Source organism: Triticum dicoccoides, chromosome 3A (assembly GCF_002162155.2).
Source record: "Triticum dicoccoides isolate Atlit2015 ecotype Zavitan chromosome 3A, WEW_v2.0, whole genome shotgun sequence".
Lineage (NCBI taxonomy): Eukaryota > Viridiplantae > Streptophyta > Magnoliopsida > Poales > Poaceae > Triticum > Triticum dicoccoides.
The window spans coordinates 496,123,174-496,135,632 of record NC_041384.1 but is presented as its reverse complement, the minus strand read 5'-3'; the positions used below and the strand labels follow the sequence as shown (position 1 = coordinate 496,135,632).

The following is a 12,459-nucleotide window of genomic DNA, read 5'->3' as shown; positions in this document are numbered from 1 at the left end:
ATCTTATATTATGCCACGGGCAGAGTATTCTTTATATTTGTATACAGTCAATCATCTTTAGAAAGATGGAATAAAAAGGATTTGCTTAGGCAGGATTCTCACCCATCCAAGCGACCGAAATTGAAATATTTTGAAGAGAAGGTTAAAATGGTACTCATTTCAAATAGCTATGTATATTTTTATATAAAATAGCTGTGTATATAAGGAACGTAAGAATCTTGCTCGAAAATGGTCTTTCGGAACCGTTGAACACAGAAGTCAGGACTGTCGGTATTTGTGTACAGGTACACTTGTATACTGTATACTTTGGCATGGATGCTAAGCCTTTAGTGCAGGCAGGATGCACCTGACAGGATGAAGTCAGGCTCATGTCCATTTTTACAGATTATAGCACTAGACCTAGTAAATTGCACGCTATGCTTGACAAAAATGACTGGCTATGGGATGAAAAAATATGGTAGCTATTCTACACAAGGTTCTGTAAGACTATATTTACAGAGACAAAAACTAAAAAAGAAAGAATATTCCCCTCGCTAGTTTGGGGTAGAACAATCTGCCGTATCAGTTTTGATAACTCTGGTATTGTAAGAACCACAGGAGCCGCATTTGTGGTACAGCCAATGAAACTGAGATCTCCCTTTTCTTTCACAGTCATTACAAAGAATGTCCTGCATGAATAATGCAACAGAACATAAATACAACAGCATATGAAAATAATGAAACAAGAACAGAACGTGAATACCTGACACCTATCGCGGTATTCCTCGGGAAGCTCTTCAGCAGCCAACAACGCATCAAGCATGCCAAAGTACACCTGTACATAGACAAATGGAGAAATAAATAACAAGCAGCTCACAACCCACACTCCAAGGAATAACTAACCACAGAAGAACATCAGAATGTCCATACTATTCTGAGACTGCCATGGTAACGTTAAAGTATTGGAGAAAATAGTTTCACGGGAGCTAACTGATCGGAAGCTAGATCTCAAACAAGTCAAAATGGAACTGGCAATTTTCAATTGGCATCTCATAAAATGGCAACAATTTAAAATGCTTCCTCTTCTTTTTTTCAGATACCAATACCACTGTAGTTTCTCTACATTACATTCAGTCACTCAACATGACTCGAGCAAAATGTCCTACTGTGTAATTCCCCAAATACCAAAACAGTCTTCATTTTGCATCTTAGGAACTATTTTAAATAACAAGACCACAAGTAAAGTCACCCTCAGGTGTCAGGAATCAGCATTGTATTGTCAGTGGGAGACTAATCATACAACTGAAGAGATAAAACATTTGATTGTGTAGTCTCGAATGGAGGTACATGCTTCCGGTATCAAAGTAATGAAAAATGTGTCTGTTTCACGCTTAAAGAAACATCACTTATCAGCTACTGGAATGCCCTCTAGATGAAGAGCAAAATAGGAGAAATAATAGTTTTCACTAAGACATGAAAACACTCATGGGACTCGAGATGAAGATTAACTTCATTACCATAAATGCAAAGATTTGCAATGCCGTAAAAGTACTGCAGCTTACCGCCATATCTCCCAAGGATTTGCAGCAGATAGGACAAGTGTAGTGACTGCAAGTGTATGCCTGGGGTTGACAATTGTCAGAAGCATTTTTGACAGCCAGTAGCCAGATATATATTATCAGAAAAACAAATTATTATTTTACTTGCTAATACCTGAAAGCAAGCTGAATGCATGAAGTGACCACAAGGAAGAGCTCTAACTGCCGCGCTTGATGTGAATAGGAAGTCACAGCAGATTGGACAGTTTGTCTCTAGCCCCTTCTCCCGACATTTGTGTTCTGTTAGTTTCATTCCAAGGCAGCAATTGCACTTCATGCAATGGAAGAAATCAACACCAAGACCTTTACCAAGACGACACAGATTACAAAACGGACAATGGTAGACAGTCCTGTAAAATATCCCAGCATTAGAAGGGGCCCAATTGCTTGCCATGGAAACGGTATTTCAATGTCCAATGTAAACTGCTCCCTCAGTTTCTAAATATAAGTCTTTCTAGAGATTTCAATATGGACTACATACGGATGTACATAGACATATTTTAGAGTGTAGATTCACTCATTTTGCTCCGTATTTAGTCCATATTAGAATCTCTAAAAAGACTTGTATTTAGGAACAGAGGGAGTATGACACAACATAGCCACTTGGGAAACCAACAGGTTCTAGCTTGTGTTATTGCATTTGAACAACTGAGCACAGCATTGGCAAAAATAACCCAAGGTGACATCCAAATATCTAAAAGTTGAGCAAACGCGACACTGTTTCTTCTTAAGGGTCTGTTAATGCAATTTTCATGATGAAGCCAATTAGTAAGTATACCTTGAGGAAATCAAAAGCTAGGAGAAAAAAAAATCTCATTCTCTGACGACTTACAAAAAGTGTGGAAGATTAAAGTAATCATGGACATCGAATCCCTCAGAGTCATTTCTCCTAACACTAGCCAACTTTTAGCTTAAATTCAAAAGGTAGTACATTCGACAGACTATTTTATTTACAGATGATGACTATTCATTGGTGAATGGAACTGGTTTGCACTAATCGTTCCCTTAAAGGTAATCATGGACATTGAATCCCTCGCTGTCGTTTCTCCTAACACTAATCAACATTTAGCTTAAATTCAAAAGGTAGTACATTCGACAGACTATTTTGTATGTTTACCGATGATGACTATCAACTGGTGAACGGAACTGGTTTGCACTAATTATTTCCTGTTGTAAATATCTTATAAAACTAATGACAGTAATACTTCTTATGCTGCTCTATCAGGCGTACAAAACTTAACTCAGATTTGCATGTGGGCTAGATTATTACTGACTACAGATACATATGAGTCTTTTTATACGAATATATGTACATTCGATATATGTCAGATATAAATAATGTCAATGACAGTTTTTGATGTAATCTAATCCGAATTTGAATTTGAATTTGGACGTGGAGATGGCTACATATCAAAAAAATACATAGAAACTAAAACGTAAACAATAATTTGGGATAGTTGTTCGATGGCCCAAAAAATTCGAAATCCCAGTGCCAATTATATAGCAGAGAAAGTATGAGCTTTCAATGATGTTGGCTAATGTTACCTTTCGTCATCAAAAAATTTGCAGATATTACAGTAATACTTTGCCATGGATAGTCCATTGCAAGATGGAGTTTGGCAATTCGGACCGACAGGTTGAACCTTCAAGCATACCATGCACATCATCTCCTGTGTTGCTTTCCTACAGGCAGAAGTAATGTTGGCACATTTACATTTGATATGATTGCAACCGTCTAGAAGAAAGAACGTACAGTAGGGAAGTCATTTGTTTCTTTTCAAGAACACAAGAAACTATACTCATTGGTCCTCATTTTTATATACTCCCTCCGTCCCAAATTTTTTGTCTTAGATTTGTTTAGATACAGATGCATCTAATACGAAAATGTGACTTGATACATCCGTATCTACACAAATCTAAGACAAGAATTTTGGGACGGAGGGAGTATTATAGATAGGTGAAGCACTGCCACGGCATTCTGAACGTAAATACAATGGTCAAGGAACAGAAAACGTATCAGCTCAGACAGAGCTGATGCGTATTTGTTCATCTCAGCAATGCAACCACATATGAACAAGCAAAGCCAACTAAGCAAGAAAAGGGATAAATAAGAAATCAATTGAAATATGAATGAAATAACTAATCACAAAATGTAGGTAACTTTATGCTTTTTATATGAAGACAAAAAAACTGCATGTTTCTATCTGTTTCCTATGTATCTTCTTTTTTTTACTAGAGCTGATTAGCAGTTTGAAATTGGGCTTACAGAAAGTGTGATCAAACAATAGAAATACCCTTCAGGGTAACAAGATAAGTGTTCTTGCATAATACAGAATTCACCTTTCCATTGTATGGTCGCTAACTTTATCATGGCAGAATCTGCATGTAAACAGCTTGTTACAGCAAGCGGCAACAAGCTTACAGTTCCGTTTGTAGTGCTCACAACCGAATATTTGCTTCTCCTGGTCACGATAAGAAGAACAACATCCAGGTATACCGGCACCTTCACTACACTCTTCTGATCTTGGATCCGGTAGCTTTTGCTGAGCAGCTATCCAGCGGCTAAGGTACACATGTGTCAATAAAATTCTATTAATATATTTCTTAACAATTTGTTCACTGAAATATCAAGACGACAAACCTGGTCATGAGATTTTGGATTAGATAGGCCTTTCGCCTTGGATCAAGTGTTGGATCCCGTGAAACCTTTCGAACCTCTGCCTCAAGTTCACTCTGGTTCATTCGAAATATGTCCTTCCAGCCAGGCTTGAACATCTGGTCATTCTGGTCAAGCTTGTCTTGTGAATGACTGTCTGTAAATGGCAAATTATAGTTATCAAAGAAAGAATCATTGGAAAGAAAGGAACCCATCTTAGAACTAGTTCCGAACTAAACAAGCATCAGATACCGGGAAAAAGGGTCAAACATGCATCAAATGTGTGTCATTTTGTATTAGAATAACACCAGGAAGGCAACAAACTATTTTCTAAATATTCTGATAATACTGCAGTTTTTTCAACTACTACCTCTGTCTGGGTTTATTGGTCACCTTCCTATTTTGTGCCAAATTTTGACCGTAGATTAGACTAACAAACATGGTATTAACACGTGGGGCGCAATGCAGTTGAAAACATTGTTAATAATAGAGGGCAAAGCCATAAGAGACCAACAGCACAAACCTTCCGGAATGGGGGATGCCTCTGACGAAGAATCAGATGGTGTTGGAACTCCCTTCCACCACTCATTTAGCCACTCACCAAACATTGTATTCTTAGTTGCTTGCTTCCATGTATCCAGCATCTTGTTCTGTTCTTCTTGATTAAGCGCTGATGTAACCCAAGGTAGCATTGATTGGAGAACCTCAGCACCTGTTGTACCAATTATACGACCTACAAGCTTATCCTGTTCCTCCACCGAAAAATGTTTATCAAACAATGGCCACAGCTCAAGTTCTTCTCTGTGGACATGATTAGACAAGGCAACCCGGATAGACTTGCACATTCCTTGAAGCTTCGTAGCAAGCTCATTGTACTTTCTAGTCGAATCAATCACATTACATGAATTCAAATAGTGTTTCTCTGCTTCATTCGCTTCAGTATGTGGCTGGTTCAGGCTCTCATGTAGCTGTGAAAGCTCACAGAGAACATTAGATATATCTTCAAACAATTGCTCTTCCTGCTTGTGGTCAAGAGTGTATGAATGGCTCACATTGTGCAATGGCTCTCTTGATTCTAAAGCAGGAAACACGATTTCATCCTCAGCGTTGCTGTGCGCCCTATAAAGACCCCACAATAAACGAAATCTTCCAATGAACTGGCGAAGGCAAGATTCATCACCATCGATGAGCTTTCCAGATTCAACATCTAAGTACTCCAAATCCTTGCGAATTGCCTTGTGAAATTTGAATATGGTATCAATTGGTCTTGAGATGCCATCGGAACAAGACAATGCTGTATCTGTGTCCCATGAAAAAAGGCTTGAATATAATGAGGGCGCAGAAGAATTGTATGACAGGGAGAGAAAGGACTTTGCAGAAGCCAGTGAACCGATGCCAAGATTGCTCGTGTCTACTCTCAACCCAGGAATACAACAAGGTTTTTTGCTACATGGACTTGCTACAGTGTCAGTAATTTGAGAGCAGTGACTTCCATTAGTACCAGGAACAGATTCTGCATCATTTCCTCGCTTGCCTGGCCTAGAACCATTTTCATTTTCCAGATGAAGAGCAACATCTGCACTGATACGTGAAGCACATGGGCAGAATGATTGACACTTTTTCAGCTCTTCTACATCATCCAACAGGCATCTTGCTGCCCCTGATGTTAAGCATATATATTCTCCAGAATTGGATTTATCCTCTGAGCGAGCCTTGCATGCCCAACCAGAGAAAAGAGTGACCAATGCGGTGTCAGATGATGGTGCTGTTTCACATGAATCTTTCAGCAAACATTGAATTCCCAATGAAAACTTCAAAGCTAAGTATAATGTATAAAGAAAATAACTTAAAATAATCAGAGTAAAGAGATGACCTGCCAAGCGCATATTCTGAAGAAAAGAAGATGCCTCCTCATCGCTCAGTTTTGACACCAACCATGGTAGAACACGTTCCAATAGCTTCAATGGCATGACACAAAGACTTCTATATAGAAGTTCCCTTTGCTTCTCAGGAGAGAAAAGAACCCTAGCTTGGGGAAGCACCTAGGTAAATTAAACCAAAGATGACATTCTGACAGACAAAGCAATAATTCCAGTGGCACAGAAACATCACTACGAAGTACTAACCTTGGTTTCTTCGTTACAGAAGTGTTTCTCAATTGCCTCCATTATCTGATCAGCATGTGAACACAATTCAGAGTAAAACTCTGCTGCAGTTGATTTTGCTCCTGCCATTTGGATTTGCTGAATTAAGCATCTAAAATTGTTAAATCGACGCTCTTCTTCAGCATGCTCCAGCACGAAGGACAGCTCACTATTGACTGCAGGAAATACAACCTGATCCTCGGCGATACTGTAGATAATAATAAAAAATGCAACAGGTGAAATTAAAGAAGGTACATAGTCTACTTTCAGAACGTTCTGTTTTACTGGTGAAAAGTGTCAAAAACGAACCAGGAGAAAACAAGTTCTAGTACACAACAAGGTGTGACTAGCATGACACCAATACATGCACAGAAAAATATACCTTTATGTACAACAAAACAATAATACATATGTGCAGAACTATTCTCAGTTAAACAGTTCCTAAATTTAGGAGAATTAGCACGTTTGTGATACTGCTTGCTCAAGTGTATGTAATCACCTGTACCATACTAGGATAAAAAAAATCAAACTCGTGTGTAGCAAAAGTGCAAAAGCCACCAGTGCACCACGATGTCAAAAATAGTGCATAAGCCACATAACTACCCAAGCAGCAGGCAGGGTATGTTAAGCAAGGCAAACAGTGTAACACTACAAATGATGAATGGGAGTGCCAATTATATTATTAATAACAAACAAATGGTATACTCAATGTCAACTTACATAGAAAAGCAGCATTAAAAAGGAGTGTATATACATAGTTGCACAATAAAATCTTAAATTAAAGTGTGAATAATTGAAGATTAAAACTAAATACCTGTGGAAGATGCACACATCTGCAATAAACTGAAGTCTCGCATTGAAGGCTGATATATCAGCAAAATCTCCAGACTGCTGCATCCTTCTTGTCTCCTCTGCTATATCATTTAATTCTTTACGGATAGCATTATGCCAATATAAAATCTCATCTATGGGGTGCCTGTCAGCCTGACAATCATTAGATTCTGTATACTTTATATGCCCAACTTTAGACTGTTCAAGTGGATAAATAAGTTTCTCCGCTTGATTAACAAAGGAAGCATCCTTGCAACAATGACTTCTTTCCAAATTATCACTGACAACACTCTGTGCCACTTCTCTTGTTGCTTTCCCTTCGATCCAAGTGAATACAACCTTCACAAATTTTAAAACTCAAATTTAACAGGACAACAAGCAAGTTATTGCCAGAAACAGTAAAGAGGCGCAATTGTGAGACCTGTTTAAGAAGTTTCTCTTCAGGAACTATTTTACATAAACAGTTACGAATATCCTGATGCTCGTCAGATGAAACAGAAGCTGAGAGCCACGGAAGGAACTCTGCCAGCATATTTACAGGAATGTTGCATAAGAACTGCCATACTAAATCTGACTGCTCTTCGTATGAAAATTTCTTGGTAAGCAATGGGAAGACCTAGAAAATCAGATGATCAGCCACCAATAGGTATGAAATACGATCAGTCACCAACACCAAATATCTTGAGTAATCACATCATCTAGATATGATTTTAGGATGCAGACACCACAAAAGATACATGACCATGCAAAGAGCATAATCCGAAGAAAAAAATTGCCACATTTTCTTTACTCCCAAAGATCTAGTTCATGCAAGTTAATATTGCAACCCAGCTGTCCCACTTGTTTATCTGGATTATATTACTCAAACAAACAATTAGTCAAAGCTTCTGATCGATGTTGGGCAGCCTCTTTAGAGTGCAACAGCAAGGAAAACAAGAACAGACACACAATTTTATATTTACTAAATGGAGGCTCCCTTCAAGCCACCACACATTGCCCAACATCATCAGAATTAGAGTAAATTGCACTTCACACCAGGTAGATTGCCACTTGTGTCACCTTGCAGCAGGCCCCTGCATAATAATATTACACTTTGCACTAGGTTTCATATGACATTTTTGGAAATATCAGGGGGAAAAAGCATATGTTTGTGCTGTGGGACACACATGGATTTTGGCTTTAAAGTTAGATGTATATGCACCTAAAAAACTGAGACAGAAGAGAGAGATGGGTAAATAATTGTATATATGTACCCTACAGTGCAGATCAAAATTCAAAATAAAGTGAAAATCCCAATTTAGAGATAGATGTATATACAAGATACTCCTAGTTTCATCACGAAAAGAACAAGGGCTCCTAATTAAGAATAATTCCAAAAATATCAAACATTAAAGCATACATGTCATCATGAAAGACAAAATGAGTAATTGATGCCAATCATAACGGTAGGATCAAATTTAAAATGTAATTGAATTTACAACTGCCATTTATTTCAGGAAGTAATATAATAAAATCAAAATCATTATGTATTACTCCCTCCTCTCATAATATAAGACGTTTTTGCAAGCTATGTTAGCTTGCAAAAACCGTCTTAAATTGTGGGAGGGGGGAGTATGAAAGATTTACTAGTCAGAGGCTTGCCATTAATTTACAACAGCCGGATTTCATATCACAAGATGAGGAATATTCACTTGACAAATTAAGAGTTGTAGTAGAAAAAAGGCAATCAGAGCATGGCAAAGGGATATGTGTAAAAGTGTAATCAGATAGAAAAATGCATCAAATATCCTTAGAGAATCCCCTTTACGTTAAGATGTATAAAGTATTGTTTATATGCAGCCCGTGTAGGTGCACAGGTTGATGTAGCTTATTTAAATGGGATCCACATATAAGGTAAACACTTCTGATCAGAACATGCAGTCCGGGATTTCAAAAATGCAGAATAAGAGTAATACAGTCCAAGATGCCTGCATGACACCGAGAGCTGTGTGACCCTTTAATCAGAATACAGAAACTGGCATACGAACCCTTGGTGATAACTTGAGAAAACAATGACGGTAGAGTAGCAACTAGAAGACCACATATGTCCCACTACCATCACTTCTCTGTTTGCACCTATCCTTACTGACATCAAGGTAATAACAGGAAAGTATATCATAGAATCACTCAAAATACTTAAAAGTAAAAGCTTGCCAGCTTGATTTGCCATCCTATAACCGTTAGCACCGTCATAAAGGAGATCGTGAGCATTCAAATGTTGTAAAAAGGGGCAAGAAAGTTGGACAGCCTAGTAATAAGATGATTTTGCTAAGGACTTCTCGACACGATTACAACAAATGAGCACCTTCATAGAATGCCTAATAAGAGCACAAACAGGCATTAAGAACAACTTTTGAATGGTGACACTGTCATAGAATGCACTTGCCCTAGAACAAAATTGGTTCAAACATAAGATACTGAGCAGCATACTGTTTTCCTTATCTAGTTGGATATGAACTGCTTAATATGATAAGAGGCCGTTTAAAAAGGAAATATGGCACTGACCTGTTCTTCTTCCTTGGACATATGCTGGGTGAGGCACGTTTGTATGGCTCCTGTGCAGGATGCAAGTTCCCTCCGAAGAGCATCGTCATTTTGAATATCGAGTTGTAATAAAGCAAGAAGCTGGGTAAAGAGGTCATTTTCGCCTTTATGCTCTAGAGAATACGTTCCAGCGACATTCTTGACTCGTATATCAAGTGCTGGAAAGATAACCTGCAATTGTCAAACCAAAAAGTATGAGCATGTTTTTAGTACAAAAAATATGATATGATGAACTCATAACTAAACTGCACAATATTTCTAAAAAGCAAAGCATAAACAATAAAGCATTAGAAAGATAGATTGCCAAAACAGATTTGAACAAGCAACTATGACAGCTCTTCCCATGAAGAAAATGGTCAAGGTAAAAGAAGTTTACAACAGCACTAACGTTTTTGTGCTTCAAAACAGAACTTCTATTTTTGCGGCATTCGAGGGAAAATAGGACATCAAGGTGCATTTACTTGTCAGTTAGACTCTCTGCCACTAAAGAATACTGATGATCTATTATCATTCTGCAGGGTAACAAGATTTAAGCAAAAAAGTCTAGGAAGGACCTGACCTCCATTAGCCCCTGACTCTAACAGGTTGAAACTAAGAAAGCTCTATCCGACTCGATCCGTAAAAGTTCCGTTGTGCTCTAATGAAAGTGAGAAAACATCACCATGGAAGCAAGAAAGAGAAGGCCTCACATGATGATGTCAATATCAAAATTACCATTGTGGTTTCAATTGAACGGAGGCTTTTGTATCATGGCTTATACAATTTGGGCATCATCTCCTTATGTCAACATCAGAAGCCAGAAGGGCAAAAAGTGCGACAAATTATTCATGTGAGCATAGGCTGATTCAGCCAAACAACCTTATACTGTCCACTGCTGCATCAAAAGCTACCCGAAGAAGATTCAACATCATGGTATGGAGTCCACCGGATTCAGATCCTAACAGTGGTCGAACGATTCAATCCCAACCCCGCCCAGCTCCTTCAGACCGAAGGGAACAATTCCCCAACCCTAAACCCAAAACAGCACCAATATTCGTACGCGCCCACGCATCTCCATAGCCCATACCCAAATTCACACCAGCTACAGGGGGGTAAAACGGAGGAAAACGAAATGCCTCAAACAAAACGGAGCTCTGCAGAGGGGCAGCGGCCGTACCGCGTCCTCGGCGTCGCAGTGGTGCTTGTAGATGTTGACGAAGAAGCGGCAGCGCTCGGCCAGTGCCCCCACGTCGCCGGCGCGCTCCGTGGCGAGGCGCACGGCAGCGCCGTGCAGGCCCTCGAGCTCGGCGCGGATCGCCTTGTGGAAGTAGAGGAATATCAGCATCGGCGCCTCGGCCGCCGACCCCGCGGCCGCCTCCGCCGCCGGTGGCGGGGGCGGCAACAGCGGCATCACCGCGGCGAGCGTCCCCTCGCCTGCCATGGGCGTGGGCGTCGCCATCCGCTGCCTACGGCGAGCCCGACGACTCCGCCACGGCTCTGAGCGCGCGCGCCTAGGGTGTTCGTGCTCGCTTCGGTTGGCTTCGTCTCAGCCTGTGGAGAGGGAAGAGGAATGGATTTGGCGTCGCGTTGGCTTCTGCGGGGGTCTCTTTCGCTCGCCGTGCTGAACTTATTTATTTTTATTTCCCCTCTTCTTGTCCTCTGTGTGGTTATTTTTCTACCTAGGAGGCTAGGAGAAGACTAGGTTGAGGAGACACTGCTCTTCTTGTAGTTGTTGTTTTGAAAGTATTCTCGGTGTTTGATTAGGCCTTCTATAGGATGACATGCTGAAATTATTTTTTCGCCTTCTTGTCTCTGTGATTATTTTTTATACCTAGGATTGAGGACACGTTGTTGTTGTCCCAGTTGTTTGTTCTGAATATTTTGAGTATTTGGTTAGGTATTCTCAGATGGAAAAATTGCAACTATTATACAAGATTGAAGCAGGAAAGAATCAGGAAGTCTGAAATAGAATGGGCCCATCTGAAAGAGACTATTTTCATGGATTTGTGCCATTTGTCCTTGGGAGATAGTAGAACGCATGAAAAAGCACAATGTGGGTTATAGCATTGATTAAGTATGAATAGGACGAGGTGTGTTATTTTGGTAAAGATGTATAATTTTATATTACTAAACAATAAGAAAGCTCCATAAGCGAACAATCTGATTGACCAAGGTGTGAACAGTCACCAAGACATCGAAAATTTTGTTTGGTTAGCATATGGAGTAATCCTCTAACTTTAAATGAATTGTAAATCCACAAGCACCATGGGACATAGCAAATTAATGGTACTCGAGCAATCAAGCACGCACACTTTTTAGATTGAAAATTATACCGAAAGATAAAATACCGATGAATTCTACGACTTCTTCCCGAGGACATAGAAGATTAACTCATTTGGCAACATCTAGAAATTCCATAAACTCGCCACAAATCCATACCATGTATGACCAACAAAAACAATTTCGAGGAAAGCTCATGATTTTGCTTGGAGTTCAGATCTACCTTTTGAAATTAGCCCGAGGGAGAGGGGGAGAGGTGGATTGTAGTCGAACCGTGACGGATTTGGGGACAACCAGCGTCGCCGCGACGCGATGCACGTTGAGGGCCTTGGCGGCGTCTCGCACTGCCTGCTCTTTCAGGCCCAACGCATTGTTCCATTGCCTCGCCGCGAGAGACGTCGGGAGATAA

General features: G+C 39.8%; 1 protein-coding gene across 1 annotated transcript; it reads right to left on the bottom strand.

The window, feature by feature from the left end:
• Positions 1–216: 216 nt before the first annotated feature.
• LOC119268770 (zinc finger protein BRUTUS-like) lies at positions 217–11,405 on the bottom strand. Its single transcript, XM_037550478.1, has 14 exons — positions 10,948–11,405; positions 9,753–9,962; positions 7,630–7,824; positions 7,192–7,547; positions 6,360–6,585; positions 6,107–6,275; positions 4,757–5,998; positions 4,219–4,390; positions 3,918–4,139; positions 3,123–3,260; positions 1,693–1,927; positions 1,542–1,601; positions 743–814; positions 217–668 (listed from the first exon to the last, which is right to left on the bottom strand). Exons 1-14 carry the CDS (start codon positions 11,227–11,229, stop codon positions 534–536), a joined length of 3,714 nt encoding a protein of 1,237 aa, XP_037406375.1. The 5' UTR covers positions 11,230–11,405; the 3' UTR covers positions 217–533.
• Between the last annotated feature and the right edge of the window lie 1,054 nt (positions 11,406–12,459).